The 21,132-nt window shown below is 43.0% G+C and overlaps 1 protein-coding gene across 1 annotated transcript in view; it reads right to left on the bottom strand.

The window, feature by feature from the left end:
* The window catches only part of DNER (delta/notch like EGF repeat containing), a 273,010-nt gene that overhangs the window by 25,815 nt on the left and 226,063 nt on the right, over positions 1-21,132 (bottom strand). The window contains exons 9-10 of the mRNA XM_045559043.1: positions 12,464-12,586; positions 1,782-1,895 (exon numbers count right to left, since the gene is read on the bottom strand). Of these exons, the coding sequence (XP_045414999.1) occupies positions 1,782-1,895; positions 12,464-12,586 (237 nt within the window). The remainder of the gene's footprint in view (positions 1-1,781; positions 1,896-12,463; positions 12,587-21,132) is intronic.

Here is a 21,132-nt window from a genome sequence, read left to right as displayed (position 1 = left end):
TTCTCAACTACCCAAACATTGAACTGTGGATGGACTAAAAAGAATCATGATATTTCATACAATGAACTACAGGGCAGCCAGTAAAAATGATAGAATAGAAGCATATCCCTCGATATGAAAACACATTTATGAGACATATATTTTTAAGTGAAAAGTAGGTTACAAAATAGTATGGGCATTATGATTTCTTTTATGTTCAAATATATATGCATGTACACTATATACTACACACACAGAGACCTTCAGGAAAATCCCTGGGTATCAAAATGTATCAGAATGTTAATAATAATTATCTAGTAGTACAGTTTTATATGGTGGGGTTTTTCCCCCATAGTCCCATATTTTCTAATTTTTCTTCTATGCTTTTTATTACTCATGGGATAAAAATGTCTGGAAAAAAAACCCAGGATGCTTCCACAATATTATTTTTGCCACCACTGATGAGTATTAACGTCTGTGTGTGTTTATAAGTCACTCAGCAAAACAAAACCATCTGCGAATCATTTTCTGGAGTGAGCCCACTTCACAGTCCCAGGAAAACCCAAAAGGAAAACACAGGATGTGACACACATAGATAGAAGGAAGATCAGAAGTTGTTTCTCCCGCATCCTGGCTGTTGGCAGCTTCCCTAGAAGCACAGATGAGGCTGCCTTGGGATGGATTAGGGATCCAGGCTCTGTGAAACTCTCCAGAATTTGGGAGGGGGCCACAGTGGCTTCGCAGGGGAGAGGTGAGCCCAGCAAGGTGCTCTCCAGCCCATGATAACACATGTTTTTCTGGGGCTTAAGTGCCCACTTTCTTCTGTGGGCACCTGATATGTCAGCCTCGCCCAACTTCCAAACCAGAGCGACCCTGGTGCTTTGGTTAGTTGAGCAGAGCTCTGAGAACATATGAGGGCTGTCCGGAAAGGGTCCAGCCATTGTTAATACACTAAATGACTCTGTTTGGCTGGATACTTTCCAGACAACCCTCGTAGACTTTGTCCTACTCTCTAAATTTCAGGACTCCTGGGTTTTGTTGAAAAAGAAAAGGATGGAACATTTTCTATTCCAGTGGTTTAGAGTTCCCTTTGAAAATCTAATGAAAATTGGAGAGGCTCTGCTCAGCACATCCACATCCATAGAACATTTCACAAACTCCCAGAAGCTCACAAGGGGGAGACCTAGAAGAAGGACTCCAAGTCAGATTGGATCCCTCGCCTAGAAGTGGCTCCTCACGCACAGTGTTCAGTGGTCACCCAGACACCTGGTGAAGCCAGTCCTGTCCACCCCGCTCTCTCCTACCTGCTGCTGCGGGGTCTGTACTGTCACTAACAACAGCCCCTGGACCTGCAGTATCTCCCCCTTCCTTCCTACCACCAGTTTTCTGCAGTTTTCAAAATCCTGTCACTTTTATGTCTTTCAGTAAAAATAAATGTGGTTGCTGAAAGCAGCTTCTGTAGAAGACACATTTTGATCCTTCTTTTCCCTCCTGACTTTCACTAGCACTTACACTTTTCAGGTGTTCATGTAACGGCTCATTTCTCATGTTCCAAAGCCACAGCCCTGGAAACGTACAGCAATGACAGTCTCAGCAAGTTTAAGCACCAAGCGCTGATTTCAGAAGAGCCTCATTTAATGACAACACAGTCGATTGTTTTCATCCAAGCAATGCCTCATTACATTTTGCAACTATATTCGTGTTTTGCAATACTTTACTCATGGAGGATTTGGGGTTTTTTAACATCTGCAATTTCAGGGACGTGGGGGTACATTTAAGAACTCATTTCATGTGTTACTTGCCTATGAACCCTGGCGCACAGACGCATGTGCCATTCAGGCCTTCACTGTCACAGGTGGCTCCGTTCAGGCAGCTGACATTGGCACAGGGATCCTTGTACAACTCACAGTGTGTTCCTGTGGAGAAACAGGCAAAACAGGGTGACTCATCAAGGAATCTCCAGCTCCCATGGCCTTTAAAAGCAAAGTGTTTGAACAGCCTAGGACGATGCAGGAGGAGATTCTTCCGGGCGTGAACGTGCGCGTGTGTGTGCACGTGCCCACTCGTGACTGGAGATTGTTGTTAAAAACATGTCTTATGAGAAAATAACAAATCCAATCCCTGCCTGCAGGTCCCACCAAAAAGTCTTTTAATTGTACTTTTCCCAAAACCGTGGGAACAAAAAGTTAAAAGCCTGAAAGATAAAATTAATCAATAACATGCTCTCTAAGGCTCCAAAAGAAACAGAAAATAGCTAGATGGCCTAAATAAAATATCAAAATAATTGATAACAGCATCCTGAAGGTGCAGGTTTGGAATCAGATATTTAAATGAGTCCCAGTTCTATTTTGGAGAACTGCAGGAGGGAGAGAGCTGCTCCACACTTCGATTTCATTCTCAAAGACATGATCGGCTCAGCACACGCTAAAGCTGTTGTGCACATAACATGCTCCAGGTCCCCACTCTATGCTTGAGATCTAATTCATGCCTCACAACAACACTGCGAAACAAATACCCTTATCGCCCCATTTTACAGATGAGGAAACTGAGGAAAGAATCCAACACCACAAGGCTGGTAGAAGAAGGAGCTCGGATTTGGAATTCCGAATCCAGAGTCTATGTTTGCTGGTTTGCTGAGAGTGAGCTCAGACTGGCCATGGACGTACACAAAATTCTCTGGAGCTCAGCACATACTTAACAAAGAAAAGGCATTAAAAAATCTGTGAGTAAAAACATCAAGTTTCCCATCTGTGTTAAAAATTATATGTGTGCACGCATGTATGCAAATGCCTGAAGTGGAGCTGAATCACTTTCAAGGGAATAGATTACTCCGACTTTCCCATCTGTGTATTTCTACATCATTGGCATTTTTTATGAGTATATATTATTTTATAACTTTATAAAAACCTTTGCAAACCCGACGCTATTTGAAAGGTGGGATATCTGCTAGTGGCCCACTGGGGTGCTGAGATGCATGAATGGATCACTGTTTCTCCCCTCCCCTGGCCCCATTCCCCAACCTTTACAGAGGAAGATAAACTACATTTTATCCTAGATAAAAAAGTACATAACGTTATGTCCACCCTTCCCTACAGCCTCGAGAAAAATAAGCACAAAGCAAACAGTCACTGAATGCTATTTAACCTAATGCTCTCTCCACTTCATTTCCTAGCTCATACTGTGCAAGGGACCGCCACACCCAGTGACTCATCATTTAGGCTCTGAAATGATCCTTGCTGGCTTTTCTCTCACTTCTTTTTCAATGCCTTAAGAAATAGGGCTTAGGTAGGGGGAAAGGAAGTAAGAGAAAAAAGAAACAGAACTTCCTGTCCATATTCACTTCAAGGACTTATCTGAGCCAGGTAAACCATTTCAGAATGAATGGTCTTTAATTCCTTTTCACCCCTTGCCCCTCATATCCAAGCCGTCAGCGACACTCTGCTGGATACCTTCCTGAAGCATCTCGCAGATCTTTGCCTTGTGTTTCTTTCTGAGACCACTACCGCGATCCCACTGCCTCCTGCCTGGTGGGATACAGCGTCCTGGTTTTCTCTCTACGACCAGGGCCTTGAGTGAGCTTCCCTGGCTTTTATCATTCCTAACAAACCCAGGATGCATGTTAATACAAACGATCAAACTAATTCAAAGATTAGCCTGAATCTGGTAATTCTCCTTCACCTGGGTGTGTATGGCCTCTTCTTCCAGAAGTCTCTGTTTTTATTTTCCCACAGATTCCCAAGTAGCATGGGCTCAACTGAAAGAATAAAATGCACAAGAGCCCTTTCTGCTTCAAAATATTTATCACAAAACAAAGACTTGCATATTTACAAGTTCCCACTGGGCTGATCAGTGAGAGCCGGGTGACAAAAAAAGGCTTTCAATTGTAACGGGAAATACAGCCACCACCTAAGTTCAGAGATGTCCAAGGCCTAAAAAACATTGCCATTAGACCTAAAGTAAAAGCAATCAAATGATCTCCACTGGGTTTCTAGTAATACAGTAGCCAATAACTAACACAGTAGCATGCAAATTACTGCATATTTATTTATCTATTTATTTTCCTGGTTGAAAAGCAGGAGCATTTTTTCAAACAAGGCTGAAAAGCAAATTCTAGGCTAAATATTTATGCATATTAACCTTAAAGTCTTCAATAAAATAGATTTGATGAAAACACTCACGATAATAGGCAATTTCAGTCTTTCGGGTATTTGGGTTGGGAGGCTTGGCAATCATTTTATCCCGTGTTATTTCTCTTTTCCAGAAGATAAGACATTGGGGCACATGAGCATCTAGTGAGAGGTTTCTGGCAGCAAGACTGGACAAAAGCTAATCTTGAAGGAAACACGGTTACTGTGAAGCAAGATGGTGTCAAAAATTCCCAGTGAGCACTTTGGTTACTCACATTCCTACACTCCCAGCCTTGTTATTAATAATCCCTATATAAAAATATTTGTCATATTGCTCAGCTTGTCATTAGAGCTGAGCAACTCTACATACAGAAAATAGACAGCCATGGACTGTACCAATGTGCCAAAAGGCCTCCATTCAAACCCTCCCCCTGTGGCTGCTGGCCCCACCTTCCCACCCTCCTCAATACTCCCCGGGAACTGAGTCCTGGGCTGTTCCCTCGACAAGCACACCTTGTTCCATCTTCTCCCCCAACCTAGACTTCACCTGGTACTTTTCAACTTATCTGCCCAGTCCCCATTCAAACGCCCTCTCGCTGGAAAGCTGACCCTTGACTCTCCTGAGACAGACCTCATTCTTCAGCCATTGTGCAGAGAGAGCACAGTGGGATTCCCATTGTTGCAGAGTTTCCTGTGCCAAAGCACAACTTATCTGCTCTCCTGTCTGGGCCCCCACAAATCTCTGAGGTCCTGTAGAGCAGAGGCCGTACCTTAATGCATGGAAGAAATTATGGCTATACCACCAGAATCCTGTCCTTTCAGGAAGGGCGACAGCCAGTGTACTTTGGCTGAAACACAGGTGAGATTGCCAAGGGGAGAGAAGCCATTCCAAATTCCAAATCTGCCTCAAAAACACCCTATTTTGTCAGGGACAGCCAGGTCCACACTTCAGGCTAGGTCTGTGGAATGACACATGCATCAGGCATTGGCAAAGGACGTAGCACGCACTGTTACGAAACTTATGTTTAGTCTCAAGCAAAAATAAACTGTAATTCAGTCAAAACTAATAAAAATTCATACTTTTCATATTAAAGGACAGAGAAGCAATGTTTCTGAAAAGACTCCTATTCCAACAGGGCTCTTTACATAAGTTAATTTCAGCACTGAAATGAGGAAGGATTCAAAGAGCAGCGCATCAATTATAAATCTTTGTTGTCATCACAAATGTAGTCACATTTAATATTTGAAAACTGAAAATCATTATTTTATCTCCAGGAAAAGTAAGCCAGGTAAAGAAAATTAACTGCAAGTGTTCTCTGTGCTTAATATTTACTTTAAGATATCATTTTATTTTATTCAAACTTAACTTCTTCCATAAAAACTTTCCCAGTATTTCAACCTCCACAGAGCTCAAGATTTGCTAAAGCATTTCAGAAATTACTATTGACATCTCAACCTTAGCCTCATTATTTCTTGTGTGTGTCAGACTCAGTCTGCTCTTCTGGTTAAATAATAGCATGAAAAAGGAAGGAACCCTGACTTCTCCTTTTTTGTATCTACTGTAGTACTTGAGAAAGGCCAGGAATACAAAATAACCAGAAATTCTTCAGCACTGGTTAAGCAGAATCTAGCAAAGGAAATAATTTTATCCAACACAGGAAGAGGTCTCATCCTTTCAGTTAAAATTTCTGTAGCCTTTAAAAATAAATAAGTAGGTACAACATGATCAAACCTATAATCCGGTGATCTCATTTCTGAGACGCTATCCCTAAAAAAATAATCCAGAAAGTATGAAAATTATATAAATAAAGATGTTCACGCCAGAATTATTTATAATAACTCCACATCAGATACGACAACAGGGCAATGGATGAATATTCCCTCATGGAAACATCACAGAGCCATTTCAAATAAAACTAGTGAGACTTCCTAACAATATATAAATCAAACATAAAATCCTGTTAAGTACATGCAGAACAATACAAAATTGTAGGTATACTCAATTACAACTGTAAAAATATGGATATTAAAAAAGAATGGAAAATTACTATGGCTTTTGTGTTATGCTATAAAACCAGGAACACTTTTGAATCTTCTCTTTTTTCTAAATTTTTATTATGTTATGTTCATAATTAAAAATTGAAATTTTTTTTCCAAATTTTGTCATCAAACATTTCAAATGAGTACATTATTGATCATTTAATTTGTTCTTCTAGAAATAAAAAAAGTCAATATGATATGGGGATATACCTTGACTTTTTGACAATATGAGGTTATAAACATTAACCAAAAGTCTTACAAGTTCCATCATGAACTAGCTTTGAACTGGGTTTGAAGGAACTATCAGAATTTTGATGTCTGAAGGGAGGTTACAGTGAGTCCCTCCCTACATTTTGCTTTCTAACAATTTCATGATCTACAGTGGAAAGGTACATCCCAGGAAAATGTTAGAGTTTAACTTGTGTGTTAAACAGCAGTTTTAATGTAAAGATAACTGTGGAACATTTGCTTTGTGCAAGCCACCATATTAGAAAATGCAGCGAATTAAAAGAAAAAAAAAAAAACCTATACAGTCACTGCCTTGCAGGAGATTATAATTTGGTGCAGGGAAGAGGAAAATCTGAAGCCAGAAAGAATTGAATACAAGGCTAAGCATAATTGTCACAGCAATATAAAGAAAACCCTGGCAAAGTTCCAGGAGGGAGCAGTCACCTCTACACTTCACACCATGGATATGGCCACAGGAACGGATGAGGGCAAAGGTTGGGGGTGGGCAGAGAATGGGGCCAAGACCGGAACCCTGGGGGACCAACGTCATTCATGGTGTCCAGGGTACAAGGACTCAGTGAGGGCAGGGATGCAAGAGCCAGGGGGTCAGGAAGGAAGCTGTAGAAGACAAAGCAGAGCAATTTTCAGGAGGGGCCCAGAGATCAGGGGGACAAAGGGGCAGGACTGGAGTCAGCAGCAGAAGGGAAGCCTTCGCAGATTTCACCAATAAGTCTTCACTTAGTTCACATGGATTTTCCTGAAATCCATCTCTGTGGAACGGTGTGGACAAGGGCCCAAAAGAAGAGTGTTAAGAGAAGAAAAAAATTAAGGAAATAGACATGCTGTCTGTTCCAACTCCCAGGAAATTTGGTTGGTTAAAAAAAAAAAAAAAAGGAAGAAAAGACTTGGAATAAGTAAAGCAGGACAAAGTCAAAGAAGAGGGTTTTCAATTATTATTCACATGGAATTTATTTAAAAGTATAAGCATTTTTTTTTCTGTTTAGCAGCCCAATTTTTCTAGCACCATTTATTTAAAAAGAATTCCTTTCTTATTCAAAGCAATTCCTCTTTAAGAGTCATACATTATTATTACAGATAATGGTTTGGGGACTATTCTTCAGTTTTAATTGCCTGTCCATCCTTCCACCTGTAATGCGTGAACGTCATAATAACTGTGGCATTATAATGCATTCTAACATCCGGAGAAGTTTCCTCTCACTGCTTTCCTTTTTCAAAATGTTCTTAGCTATAATTGCCTGATTTCCTCTTGCACTTATTCTCAGGAGGCTGTATTTAAGTTTTTTTTTTTTAAAAAAACACACAAAACAGTAGAAATCACCGTTTAAAAACTACATATGTAAAGTAAAAAGTTAAAGTCAACCCTACGCATAACACACTACCTATCCAAGTGCTAACTCCAGATACATACTAGTTTAGGAATTGATGCCTACCCATCTGATAGTTTCCTAAATTTATATAGATATGCTATATCTAAATAAATGTTGGCAGAAATGCTTCCAAAGAGGGGAGACTGTCTATCCCCCTAAGGAGAGAAAAACACAGGGTCTTGTGGCTCTCCCCTCCCCTTACTCTTCCTCTGCCCTGGAGAGCCGGATCTAGCTCCTTCTGTCTCTTTTCGTTCCTTCTACCTGCCCTCCCCACCCCCCAACCCCCCAGCTCCCCACCACTCTTAGATGTTCTACCATTTACTGCTACATTGATGGGGTTTTCCTTCCTGTTCTCAGCAGCCTAAACCTAAATGTCTTCATAGATACACTAAAATTAAATAAACATTTTACCTGCCCATTGGGATGAAAGCTTAACACATGTGTGTGCCTTCCAATGCCTCCTATCCCCACCCTCTTCCAATTCAAATAATATGAGTGGATAATAATATGAATCTAGTTTGGTTGTTTAAATTTTTCCTTAAGAGCAGCAGCGTTGGACACTCCATAGGGTGACCCCCTCAGTGAGTCACACCCGTGTGTAATTCCCATCCCTTAGTATGAGCTTCTAACCAATAACATACGGCAGTTGAGAGGTTTTTAAAGACGTAATTAAGGTCTCTAATCAGTTCACTTTGAGTTCATCCAGAGCCCGAGCTAATCAGGTGAGACCAGGAAGAGGGTCCAGGCCTGCCCTGAGGTTAGAAACGGGAGGCAGCGGGGGCTCCGTCAGGGTTGCTGGCCATCAAGCAGTCGGCTGCCACGAATTCTACAGCCACAAGGATGTGAGCCCTGCCAATAACCTGGGGGGACTTGGAAGTTGCTCCTTCACTATTCGAGCCCCCGAGGAGAGCTCAGCCCAGCCAGCACCTTGCTTCAGCGTTGTAAGAGCCCAAGCCGGGAATCCATCAAGGCACTCCTGGACCTACAAACTGCTGGATAATAAAAGGGTGCTGTTTTAAGCCACTAACATGTAATAATTTGTTATGCAGCAATGGATAAGTCATAAGGCAGGTATGCCTGTTTTTTTCAAGAGACATTCCTTCACCATGAAACTACCATTCACAGTCACATTAGTGTCATCTGTTTATGTTTATCCCTGCATTTAACAAAGTCTGCCCAACCCTTCCTTCCCATTCTCCATCTTCCCCATCCAGGTATCTTCATTCTGATTTAGTTCCTATTTGGTGAGCACACTTTTTAAAATGATTCTCTCAGAGAAGGTGTGTGGTGTTATGCTTTCTGTGTCCTTGAATGTGCAGCAATGTCTGTCTTTTGCCCTCAAATATAAATGATCCTTTTACTCCCAGACCTTTCCACTTAAAAGTCTGAAGCACTACTCAACCATTGCTTCCCTTCACTACAGAGACAAGCAGGACAAAGCTGGTTTGATGCTCTTTCTTTTTTATGTAACCTGTACTCCCCGTGAAGAATCTTATAAAATTTTCTCTTTATCTTTGCAGTTAGAAATTTTACCAGGAAAGCTCAAAGTGTGTATCCTCTCCTGCATTGATCCCTCTGCTGCCCTGCGAGCTCATTCTGTTTGAAAGTGAGACTTTCTTCGGCTCACAGATTGCTCCTTCTAGCAATTAGTTGATTCTGGTTGTGTTTCCATGTGCTCCTTCTTCTGGAGCATTCACTGCTCTGACGGAAACAGATCTCTCTGCTCTTTGCTCCGCATTTCCTATCTTTTCACTCGTGGTTTCCATTTCCTCATATTTCCATGTCTATAGTGAGATCACTCCCCCTTCTGCCTTTCCTGTTCCAAATTCAATTTGGAGTAGTATATGTTACTTTTTTCACTTCCTCTCTTGAATGTTCAGAGTTGTTGTTGCAATTTTATTTTTATTTCCTAAAACTTTTCTGCCTCTTTGAGTTGCTGGCATGGGCCCACTGTCCCGGCTGGGCTAGAAGGTAGGAATCTGGGGAGAGACACACAACACCAGAAATTCCCCCTCCAGGGCTGGACGGGCCAGGCAACTGGGTCGTCTACTAAGGCACAAGGTAGAAGGAAACCTCCCAGTTTGGCTTTCTCAGGGCCACAAAAAAATGAAAGGACCAGCTCAGCCCAGCTGTGCAATTCCCTTAGAGGGTGGCCAGTACCCATGGGATTAGCAGGACCCTCTGCCTCCTAAGGGCACGTACAGCACATTCACAGCATGTATTGCTTCTCCATATGCTAAGGGAGTCCTTTGGGCTCAATGCCTGGAACCCTCATTCCCTACTCCTGCTGTAAGCAAAGGCTCCCCATACCTGCACCCTTCTCTTGAGACCCCCAAATCCTCAGATGTGTTTGAAATCCCCTATTCTTGGATCATCCCCAGCAGAGAGCCAGGAGGGATCAGGGATGTTGAATGTAGATGTGGGCTGCCATCTTCCTAAAATCTTCTTTTTCTCAGAGAAGAGTTGCAGAAACATTTATGTGGTGAAGGAAAGGAGCAAGGAGAAAGTAAGAGGTTGGAGATATGCAGAGAGAAAGGTAATGGCTAGAGAAAGGTCTCAGAAAGATGGAGGGTGGAGAATTGAGAGCATATAGGAAAGGATTAGCTTTGAGTAGGATGGGGAGAACACGATCAGCTATTACAGAAGAGAATAAAGCTGCAGTGGCTGTGATTGAAAATAAGTTTGTAGGACAAGAGTTCTCAAAGGGTGGCCCATGGACAGCACATCAGTATTATCTGAGAACTTACCAGAAATTCAGATTCCTGGGTCCCACCTCAGACCTAGTGAATTAGAAACTGTTAGGGTGGGCCCCAGTAATCTGTGTTTTAAAAAGCCTACCAAGAGATTCTGATGCATGTTCATGTTTAAGAACCACTGCTTCAGGGTGTAAAAAATTAGATAAATTCAAAGATGTCTATAAATGATAACTCCTTTTTTTTATCCCATGAAGATGGAGATGAAGTCAGTTATATTCTAGGAGTGAGTGATTCAATATGGGGCTAGGGGGAAGTAGCAAAATTTTGAAAGACCCATTGAGAAAAAGGGAAGAAAATGGAAAAAGGCTAGGATCACAGTCTTATGAATTTGCAAAGACATTAGTGAGTCATCTGCAATGGTATTTTTTATTTCTTAGTAATGATAGCAGGAGCAAAGGTTCAAAGATAGAAAGTAAGAGGCATTATTCAGGATATATCCGGCTAATCATTTTGTCATTTATAAAGATGAAATCTGCTTCATAAAATTTATGATAAAGAATTTTGGCATTTTTAATTTTTTGAAGCACAATTGCCATTACTAATTCTGTTATTGAACAAATCTCAAAATCTCTGTAAGCATCATTGTCCTTCACAGAGAACATGTAAGACAGTCAGTTTGAGAGACCTGCCCAGGCTCAGCAGGAAGCCAGTGGCACGATCAGGATAAGCTGCCCAGGCTCCTGATTCGTTGCTCCTTTATTCTTCCTTCCAGAATTGAATGAACTCCCTATTTCTCAATCCTCTGACAGACCCGGAACTGAGAAACCACAAGGATGAAGCCAGCACGTCTGGCTGGATGAAGCCAGCTCTCATGCCCTCGTGGAAATCGGTGGAGTTTAGTTGTTCTAAATGAGCAGCACAGTCCAAAAGAAGCACCAGAGCTGCTGGGCATAAAGGAGAGACTTGGCCTGGCGTCAGCCCTTCCTTCCAGGGGTTGATCAAGTTCCTCAGTGTAGCCTGTAAGGCCTCAAAACTTGTCCAAAAGGTCACCAAATAAAGGTGGGTGTATCCAAAGAGAAGCCACAGCGGTCACAATGCAAGGTCACCAGGCAGGCGGATGGTATCAAGTAGGCAATGATGGGAACAAGAGGTTAAGTGAAATGGCTATAAATAGAGCCCACAAAAACATTACAAAATCTCAACTCAGCCCTGAATTTAGGGCTTAGAGAAATGTGTGTGCCAGCTGATAAGCAGACTCTCTTGGCACGTGAGTACCATGGAGGGTGACTGGGCTTGATGAAGCCACACCATCCACGAATCATGGCCAGAGGCCAACGGAGAAGCAGGGAGAAAGGGCCTTAGGAGCTGTGCTGAGCAGGCTGTGAGGGACAGCGCTACCGTCCACCTCGTGGGGTTGCTGGGAGCATTTAACGAGCTAATGCACATTAGGGGGGAGGACAGGGTCTGCACGATATAAAGACTCTGTCAACGTCAGCTGTTTTTCCAGAGTGACACTGACGCATGTCCATCCAAATGAACTAACATTTCCCTCCCAACAGAGCCATTTAATGAGAGCTAACTTATTTAGCACCACGTGAGACTGCACCTGCCTCCTCCCCCAGGAAGCGTGGCATCCTATCCTTGCATGGCAAGCTTTACAGGCCACCAGGCTGTCCTCTCCCACATCTGCCGCAGCCACGGCCCTGCCCTATGTCTGACAGTCCACCTTCATATCGCTTTCTGTTTCCAGCTTCTTACACATTCAACAGAGAGGAGAGTGAGGGTACGAGAAGAGGGAAAGGGCAGGAGAGAAATTTTTCAATCTATCTGGAGGAAACCTGAGACTGGCAAATTGGTCTCCTTGGACCCATTAATCATCCCAGCTTCAGCGTTTGACTTTTATTCTAAACAAATTCGTGCTCCAATTAGAGGTTTATACATTTGAGAAATCCATGATGTCATTTAGAGCCACTCTGGCACAGGAAGGCCAGGCAGCCTCTCTCACCTTTGTACTCCGCCAGGCACACACACTCATAGCCGTTCACCAGGTCCCTGCAGGTGGCAGCATTCAGGCAAGGAGCGGACAGGCACTCGTTGTACTCCTCTTCGCAGTAGAGGCCGTGGTAGCCTGCGGGACAGACAGAAAGGCCTGCTGTGAAATGCGTCCCGTTTAAAACCCACACTGACCTGCCCGCAAGGAAGGCGGCTGGATACTCATTGGAAAGTATGGCACAGGAAGACGGGATTTCAGGAGCCGGGTCTCTTGGGGAAAACTTGAAACCTGGATTGAGGGCAGGCTATGAAGAAAGAGCCTGTTCTTACCACACTTTTTCATGATCCCAAGTATAAAAGGAGTTTATCCCATTTATCCACCAGACGGTCTCATCATTCTGTGTCCAGCAGTTCTTGTCGGGGAGGCCTGGTCACTGCGTGTGCCTGCTGTGGCCACTGGACACAGGGAGCGCGGCAGCGTTTATGGCCAGGGAGCAGCAAACAGCTCCTTCCGCGCATAAGAACCATACTTTTCCTTCATATCAATTAGAAAAATACATCTCACTGAAGAAAATTTTATTAAAGAAGAAAAGCATTAACGTATTTCTTTTTTGCTTTTCAAGTCAGAAAAGAAAATTAGTTCAAAGGGCTTAACTGAAATTCCTGATGCTATAAATTATAATATTTTAAATTCTACTTAAATTTTTTGTTTATTAAAAATATAATTATACAAATGAAGAAAAAAGAAAACAACAATTTCTTGGTAAAGATAGCTTTTACCCTGCCATTTGCAAAACAGGTGTTTATTCTAAAGGACAAGAAGACAACATTCTTTGAGATTCACTCGTGAGTGTTACGCTGTTTTCAACTTTGAAAAACATGTGTTACTGCCAATTTGCAGTGAAATCAGGCCATTTTTCTCTGGCCCTGTCCAAACAATGAAAAACATATGAGCGCTTTCAAAAATCGCCCTGTGTTAGTTCTGAATGAAGATAAACAGAAAAAATAAACACTTGCCCAAGTAAGAATTAGAACTACTAGCTTTCCCCAGCCTTTCCAACTCACAGCCAACTCTCAGCCTCAGAAAGTCCCACTAGAACATGCCAACACTGTTGAACTGTTTTGTTCCTTGTGCCCATCACAAAAGTAGGCTACGTTCATATTTGCATCATTAACAGGGCACTTTTCAAGGATGTTGCCATTTCAGTTGGTTTTGAACTGCTTTCCAAATCGAGGTTGTGATAATGGCCCCTTTGAGGAGAACCTGACCTACCTAAGACAAATATATCATGATTTTCAACTCTTCAATCTGACCCTACTTTTTGTACTTTTAGGGAAATATTTCCTATTACTAGATTAGATGATTTCAATCATTTAGATAAGAGGTTCCAACTAGCAGCAATTTTGTCCCCCAGAGGACATTTGGAAATGTTTGGAGACATTTTTGGTTGTCACAAGAGGAGGTGACAACCAAAGAGGGGGGGAAGGGGTTGCTACTGGCATCCAATGTCTACTGCTAAGCATCCTGCAATGCCCAGGACAGCTCCACGATAAAAAACTATCCAGCAAAAAGTGCCACTATAGCCAGGTCAGTAAACTCTGCTCTAGCTCAGAGGTCAGCAAACTTGGTCACAGACCAAATGCATCCCAGTCTATTTTTGTACATAAAGTTTTATTGGGACACAGCCACACCCATCTATTTGCATATTGTCTATGGCTACTTACACACTACAACAGTGGACTGAGGAGGTGCAACAGAGACCCCATGGCCTGCAAAACCTGAACATTTACTGTCTGGCCGTTTACAGAACAAGTTTGATGAGTCCTGAGCTAGAATAAATAGAGCAATCTTTCTTTTTACAAGAGTTTTGGGTATTAACCCCTTATCAAATATATGGTTTGCAAATATCTTCTCCCATTCCACAGGTTGCCTTTTCATTCTTGGATTGTTTCCTTTGCTGCACAGAAGCTTTTTAGTTTGATGTGGGGCTACTTTTATGTTTTTGCTTTTGTTGCCTGTGTTTTTGATGTCATAGCTAAGAAATCATTGCTAAGACCAACGTTATGAAGTTTTTCCCCTATGTTTTCTACTAGAAGTTTCATAGTTTCAGGTCTTACACTTAAGTTTTTAATCTATTTTGAGTTGGTTTTCATGTATGGTGTAAGACAATTCAAATGGCCAACAGGTATATGAAAATAACATCATTAATCAACATCACTAATCATCAGGAGATGCCAACTGAAACTACAATGAGATATCACATCATACCTGTTAAATTACTAAAAAACAAACAAAAAAAACCCCAAACCCAGAAAATATCAAGTGTTGGCAAGGATATAGAGAAATTGGATCCCTTGTGCACTATTGGTGGGAATGTGAAATGGTGCAGCGGCTATGGGAGACAGAGGTTCCTCAAAAAATTAACAATAGAACTATCAAATGATTCAGCAACCCCACTTCTGAATATTTATCCAAAAGAATTGAAAATAGGATCTCGAATATTACCACTTTCATGTTCAATGCAACATTATTCACAATAGCCAAGAGATGGAAACAAACTAAATGTTCATCGACATATGAATGGATAAGAAAATGTGTGACCTACACACAGTGGAATATTTTACAGCCTTAAAAATGAAGGAAATCCTGTCATTTGCTACAACATGGATGAGTCTTCAGGACGTTTTGCTGGGTAAAATAAGCCAGTCACAGAAGGACAAATACTGCATGATTCTACTTATATGAGGTGTTCAAAATACAGGGTGTCACAAAAGTTGCCATACATAGGTGACTAAGGTACATTTAGCTACAATTTTCCATTTTCCCTATGTATGGTGACTTTTGGGACACCCTGTAGTCAAACTCATAGAAGAAGAAAGTAGAATAATGGTTGCCCAGGGTCTGCAGGGAGGGAGAAATGAGGAGCTGCTGTTCAATGGGAAGAAGTTTCAATTATGCAAGATGAATAAGTTCTAAATATCTGCTCTACAACAGTGTGCATATGGTAAACAACATTGCACTTAAAAATTTGTTAAGAAGGTAGATTTCAAGTTATATTTTTTTTGTCACAATAAATTTATTTATATAGAGAGAAAGTTAAGTGTCTTTTGGCTTTTTCTCCTAATTATAAGAATCTTTTTGAGGTTAGTGTGGAGTAACAATTACCAGCAGAATCTTTTCAATTGTATTTGCTCTCCTAGCAGATCTTTTAACAATTAACAGAGAAAGATGATATATAACACTACATGCATCTTTGACCTCTAAATTGAGGTGTTATTTAAATAGGCAAAAATCAAAAGCAAGTTTCATGACATCACCTATAATTGTTTTCATTTTTTGAAAACAGTATCATTATCTTTTTCCACCAGCACCACAAAAAGCAAATGAGGAAGTTATTTTACAGAGATAATTAAGCTGGTGATGTTTTTCTTCCCTGGGGGAAAAAAGATAAAGGTTTCGTATTCTAAAACTGTTTCTTCAGAGATGGTAACATTTAAATGTCTTTATGGAAATGTCAAGGCACCCTTTACACTCAGTGCCAAGGAACCTAAATCGGACTGTTTGAATAAAAAGGCATTCCTTCCAAAAGAGAAGGCTTCTGTGAAAATGAGGCTGTCACCCCCTGCTGATAATTAATTCGGGCAAACAAATTAGCTCAGGGCAGTATGCCCAGGATCTGAAAAAAAATTAGGCTAGTCCAAAGATTTAAAAAAAAAAATAAAAGATGAGAAAGGTGGGATCAGAATGGCCCCTTCCAGGGCACTGATTTTATCAGCACTGCTCTTGCATGACTTGCTTCTGAATGATCAGCTCCAATCACTTCTTTAAGAATTGACACAGCCTAGAAACCAACCAGATGCAGGGAGCGAGAAGGAGCCATTGAGATGGCTGCCATGTTTAGCTGAGTGAGTGGACAATGTCACTGACACAAAGAGATACGGCCAAAGGAAAAACAGGCTTAGAGGAGGAAGACCAGTTTAACTTTGGGCATGGTTAACTTGGGCTCACTCTGAGAGGTCCAGCTGGCAGTTGGAAGCATGGGTGCGAAGGGCAAAAAAAGAGCCCTTTGGGAACTAGTTGCCTGGAGGTGGTACTAAAGTTTTCATCAAAGAAAGGACTAGAAGGGAAAAGAGAAGGGACCGAGGTCAGATCCGCACAGGTGGGCAGGTGAAGAACAAGGAGCCAGATCAGGACACTGGACGGGGATTGGGTGAAAAAGAGGAGAAAAGCCCAAGGCCCGCAGTGTCACGGAACCCAGGGGAGGAAAGGAAGTCAAGGAAGGCTGGTTAGTGTCAAAGGCTCCAAATAATGAGAATGACAACTGGATTAGAAGATTAGGAGATCACAGCAGATCCTCAAAACCATGGGTCTTAATGGGAGTTGTACTGTCTCTTACAGGATATTTTAGAAATTGGAGGTGGGAAGAGTTCTTACCACAATGATTAGAAGATTCTACTGGAATTTAGTCTCGGGGGGAGGTCAAAGATATGAAACATCTTTCAATGTGCAGGATATTCCTGCACCACAAAGAATGGTTCATCATTCTTCACAACTTTGCATTGTCCCACTGGGCAATTATGTAGCTGAAAACCCTGTTTATAACTTTCCAAGACTAAAACCTAACTGCCTTACATGTGCAGCACAGTTTTAAGATATACTGAGTTTTCCTGGAATGTGCTACTGGATAAATCGAGAGAAGATTGTACTAAGAGTTGTTCATCATTTTGGAAAATTATTTCACAAGAGCAACAGCTCTAGTGAACTTTAAGTTACCCATAAAGAACACTTGTAACAGAAAAAAAAAGGAAGAGAGGAAGGAAGGAAGAAAAACAAAATTCACTTCTTTAGATAGTTTTCTGACAATGCTGTGGGAAGCAGCTCTTTGCACCAGTTTCTCATCACAACACTCGGTTGATTTCCTATTTTTGGCTCAGTTCTTTACTTGATTGTCATTTCTCTCCCTCCTCCGGAATATAAGCTTGAAGGTAGAGGCTGCAACTACAGTGTTCACAGCTGTGCCTGCAGCATCTGTTACGGAAAAGCTGCACAAACAATAGCTCCCGAAGTGCTATTAATTAATTCAACACACTCTAAAATGTGCCTATGGTGTTCCAGGAGCTCCTGGGTGCCCCGAGAACAAAGCTGAATAACAGGGTCTCCTTCTGCGAGGAGCTTCCAGTCTAGTAGCAAGTTTGTGGCAGCTGCTTTGTGTCAGGCCCTTTGTGTGTGTTAACTTGTTTAATTCTCGTGAAAACCCAAAGCGAGGGGCATGACTAGTCCCAATTTATAGACAAGGAAGTAAGAGTCAGAGAGGTAAAGAAATTTGCCCAAGGCCGCATCGTGGATCCTGCATGAGCTTCCTACTTTCCCGTGTTGTCCCCAAAACCCATCACTTAGTGTGTTCGTTTGCTAAGGCTACCATAACAAAATGCCACGGACTCATAGCGTTAAACAACACAAACTTGTGTTTTCACAGTTCTGGAGGCTGGAAGTTCAAAATCAAAGCATCAGCAGGTTTGGTTTCTCCTGAGCCATCTCCCCTTGGCTGGCAGAGGCCGCCTTCTCGTTGTGTCCTGACGTGGCCTTCTCTCTCTGTGCGAGCACTCCCAGTGTTTCCTCTTCTTGTAAGGACACCAGTGCTACTTGCCGGAGCCCCACCCTTATGACCTCATTGAACCTTAATTACCTCTTTAAAGCAGCAGTCCCCAACCTTTTTGGCACCAGGGGCCAGTTTCACGGAAGACATCTTTTCCATGGACGTTGGGGGAGGGGCTTAGGCAGTGATACGCAGCCTGGTTCCTAACAGACCTCAGACCAGTACTGGGGTTGGGGACCACAGCTTTAAAGGGCCCATCTCCAAAGACACTGGAGGTTAGAACTTCAACATATGGATCTGGGGGCACATAATCCGCTCCCTAACACCTAGAATGAGTTCTCAACCACGACCCCATGGATATTTGGGGCCAGATCACTGTTGTTGGAGCTGCCCTGTGCGCTGCAGGATGCTGAGCAGCGAGCCCGCCCTCCATGCCCTGGGTTCCAGCGACACCACCCTTCCCAGCTGGATGATAAAAACGTCTCCCATTGTTGTCGTACGTCTCCTAGAAGACAAAAATCCCTTTCGTGAAAGGGATCCTCGATCCTTTTTATAAGATGAGAGCAACTTGAGATTTGAGGACACACTGGTTTCAAGTTGTTGATGTGAAGAATGAGAGTTAATTTATCAGAGAAAAACCATTTCTGGGCAGCAGTGAGGGGACCGTCTGCCATTGTGGGACTGAAGTCAGCTCAGCCCGTGGGGCGACCCTCTCCAGCCCTGTCCCACAGAAAAAACCAGGCACTGGTTCATCGGGGGCTGGGTCACACCAAACGAACGGGATAAAGAGGAGCAAGGAGAGGCACCTACCTGCCTGGTGAGTTTTGAGCTACTGAGAACCCTGATGAACGTTCTGCTCTTAGGCTGGGACTCCTCTGTGTCCTTATTTTAAGACTCCCTTTAACAAGCCAACTGGCGGAGCTGCTATTCCTACTTTGCAGACGAAAAGTCCACAGCCCGACAGGACTGGCTAGCTCAGTGGAGGCCTGGTGGAGCCAGGACTCTGCCCCAGAGTCAGGGCTGCTCCGGAACACGGCACCTGGCTGCCTCCAGGGGTACAGAGGCCCTGGATTTCATCTCCCCGGGGAAAGGCAGGGCCTTCCACTGCCTTGTCCATCGCCTCCTCTCTCAACACCCGTCTCAAGACAACATCACTTAAATGTCGACGTGAGACCCACCAGCTCTGCCCCCCACTGTGTTCACTCAGGGGAGCTCTTTCCTCCCTCATCCGTCCTGTCATCGTCACACTCCGAAAAAGCCAAAACTGCAAGACTCTGGCTGTCGCCAGATGGCTTTCACACTTTGTGCAACAAATTCCCCGCACCTCATCGTCTGCGTAGCCTCCGGAGGGCTGTTTGTGCTTCCTGCTCCCTCAGAAAAGGAGGCCTAGCAGGACCAAAACCTCGAAACCAGGGCGTCGTGCTCAGCACAGGCAGGACGAGGGCTGCTGCCTGCCCCGTGCAGTCTGCACCAGGGCGACAGCGAATTCAGAGTGTTTGGGATTTGTTTGTTTTTTTTAACATTACAGTCAGGCTGAAGTAAGTGTGGGATGTGGGGAGCAGTTCCTTTAAGGGTGTGTTGCAACTCAAAGGATGTTTTCCCTCTTTTCAGTATGAGTGGATAAAATGTGAACACCCAGGACTCCCTTATTCAAGTCTAGGCCAGTTCCCTGGAGATCAAATATTTCACCTCGCCCATAGTAGTTAAAGATGTGGAGAAAATAATCCTGTTATAGTAACATGATTGTCTGTGTGCTTTCGGATTCTAGCTAAACTCACTGGTGGTCACAGAGCCCCTTGATGCCGTGGAATGTAAGACAATGCGTCCATTTTACTGTGCAGAGCTTTGTTTCAAAGGAAACTCTGTGTGTGTGTGTGTGTGTGTGTGTGTGTGTGTGTGTGTGTGTGTGTGTGTGTGTGTGTGTGTGTGTGTGTCTCAGTCTCTCTCTTTGCTGGCGGGTCCACAATAGAAATTGATTTTAGAACAGAAAAAATATATAGGCAAGCATCCCTGCTCACATTGATCCTATTAAGCATTCAGACGCTCTTGTTTCAGAAGAAACTGCAGATGTTGCTACCTGAGTTATCACACTCCTGTTACACACACACACATGCACACAGTAAAGCGAGCAATATTTGTGTACATGGAGGCAGTTGTGTAAGTAAACACAGAGCATTCCCGGGTATGTGGACCGCGGCTGCAGAAGGTGCTCATTTCTTTTACTCCTTAATTTCTTATCCTTTTATTGCTCATGACTCCTTGGCCAGGAGAGAAAATATGAACAGATGTCAAAAGACCCAAAGCAGTCAATGTTTCCATTTGCTGTGGTTCTTATAAACATTAAATTGGAAAGACTGAAGATAGAAGCGAAATTAAAGTTTTAGACTATAAAAGTTCCCTATTATTTATATGTGACTGTGCCATCTATAAATTCCCACCTCCCTCTCTGGGCTTCTGAGACGAGGGACAGTGAAGAGCCAGCTCTACATCACACCCTAACTGTTCATGCTAGGAGTTTGTGTTTCCTACGGTCTCAGAGACTCGCCACCTTCTGCTTGGGGAAGGCTGGCGATTCTCTATGTCTCATGTTTGCCTCCTTGATCGATTCATTCTTTAAGTCAGCAAATAGTTATTAACTGCCCACTATGTGTCAGGTACTGTGCCAGTTACCGGGGCTATATGGTGGCAAAAACAGACATGATGCCTCTGCCGGGGCACTCACAACAACTGACATCAACCAATCGTCCAAATTGACAGAAAATCATAACTGGGACAGTGTGAGCTACAAGGGGACTGGAGTTCCGGGTGGGGAGAAAAGCAAGAGAGCCAGCCATGCCCTCAAGAGGCTGCCCTGAGCAGGGGACAGCAAGCTGAGAGTGTGCAGAGGAGCAATGGAAAAAGTCAAGCAGGAAAAGCAAAAGACCCACAGTGGGGGGACCACAGCACACAGCTTGTTCTGGAGAAAGGCCAGGGCCTCCCGAAGCACAGGCAGGGGAGAAAGAAGAGCAGGCAGGTGCCAGGCCTGTTGGTGCCTCTAATGGGGGGGGGGCGCGGTGTGATACAAAACCAGATTTGTATTTCAGAA

Source organism: Lemur catta, chromosome 8 (genome assembly GCF_020740605.2).
Source record: "Lemur catta isolate mLemCat1 chromosome 8, mLemCat1.pri, whole genome shotgun sequence".
In the NCBI taxonomy this organism is placed as follows: Eukaryota; Metazoa; Chordata; class Mammalia; order Primates; family Lemuridae; genus Lemur; species Lemur catta.
Note: the sequence above shows the minus strand (reverse complement) of the source record. Positions and strands in the feature narration are given on the sequence as shown.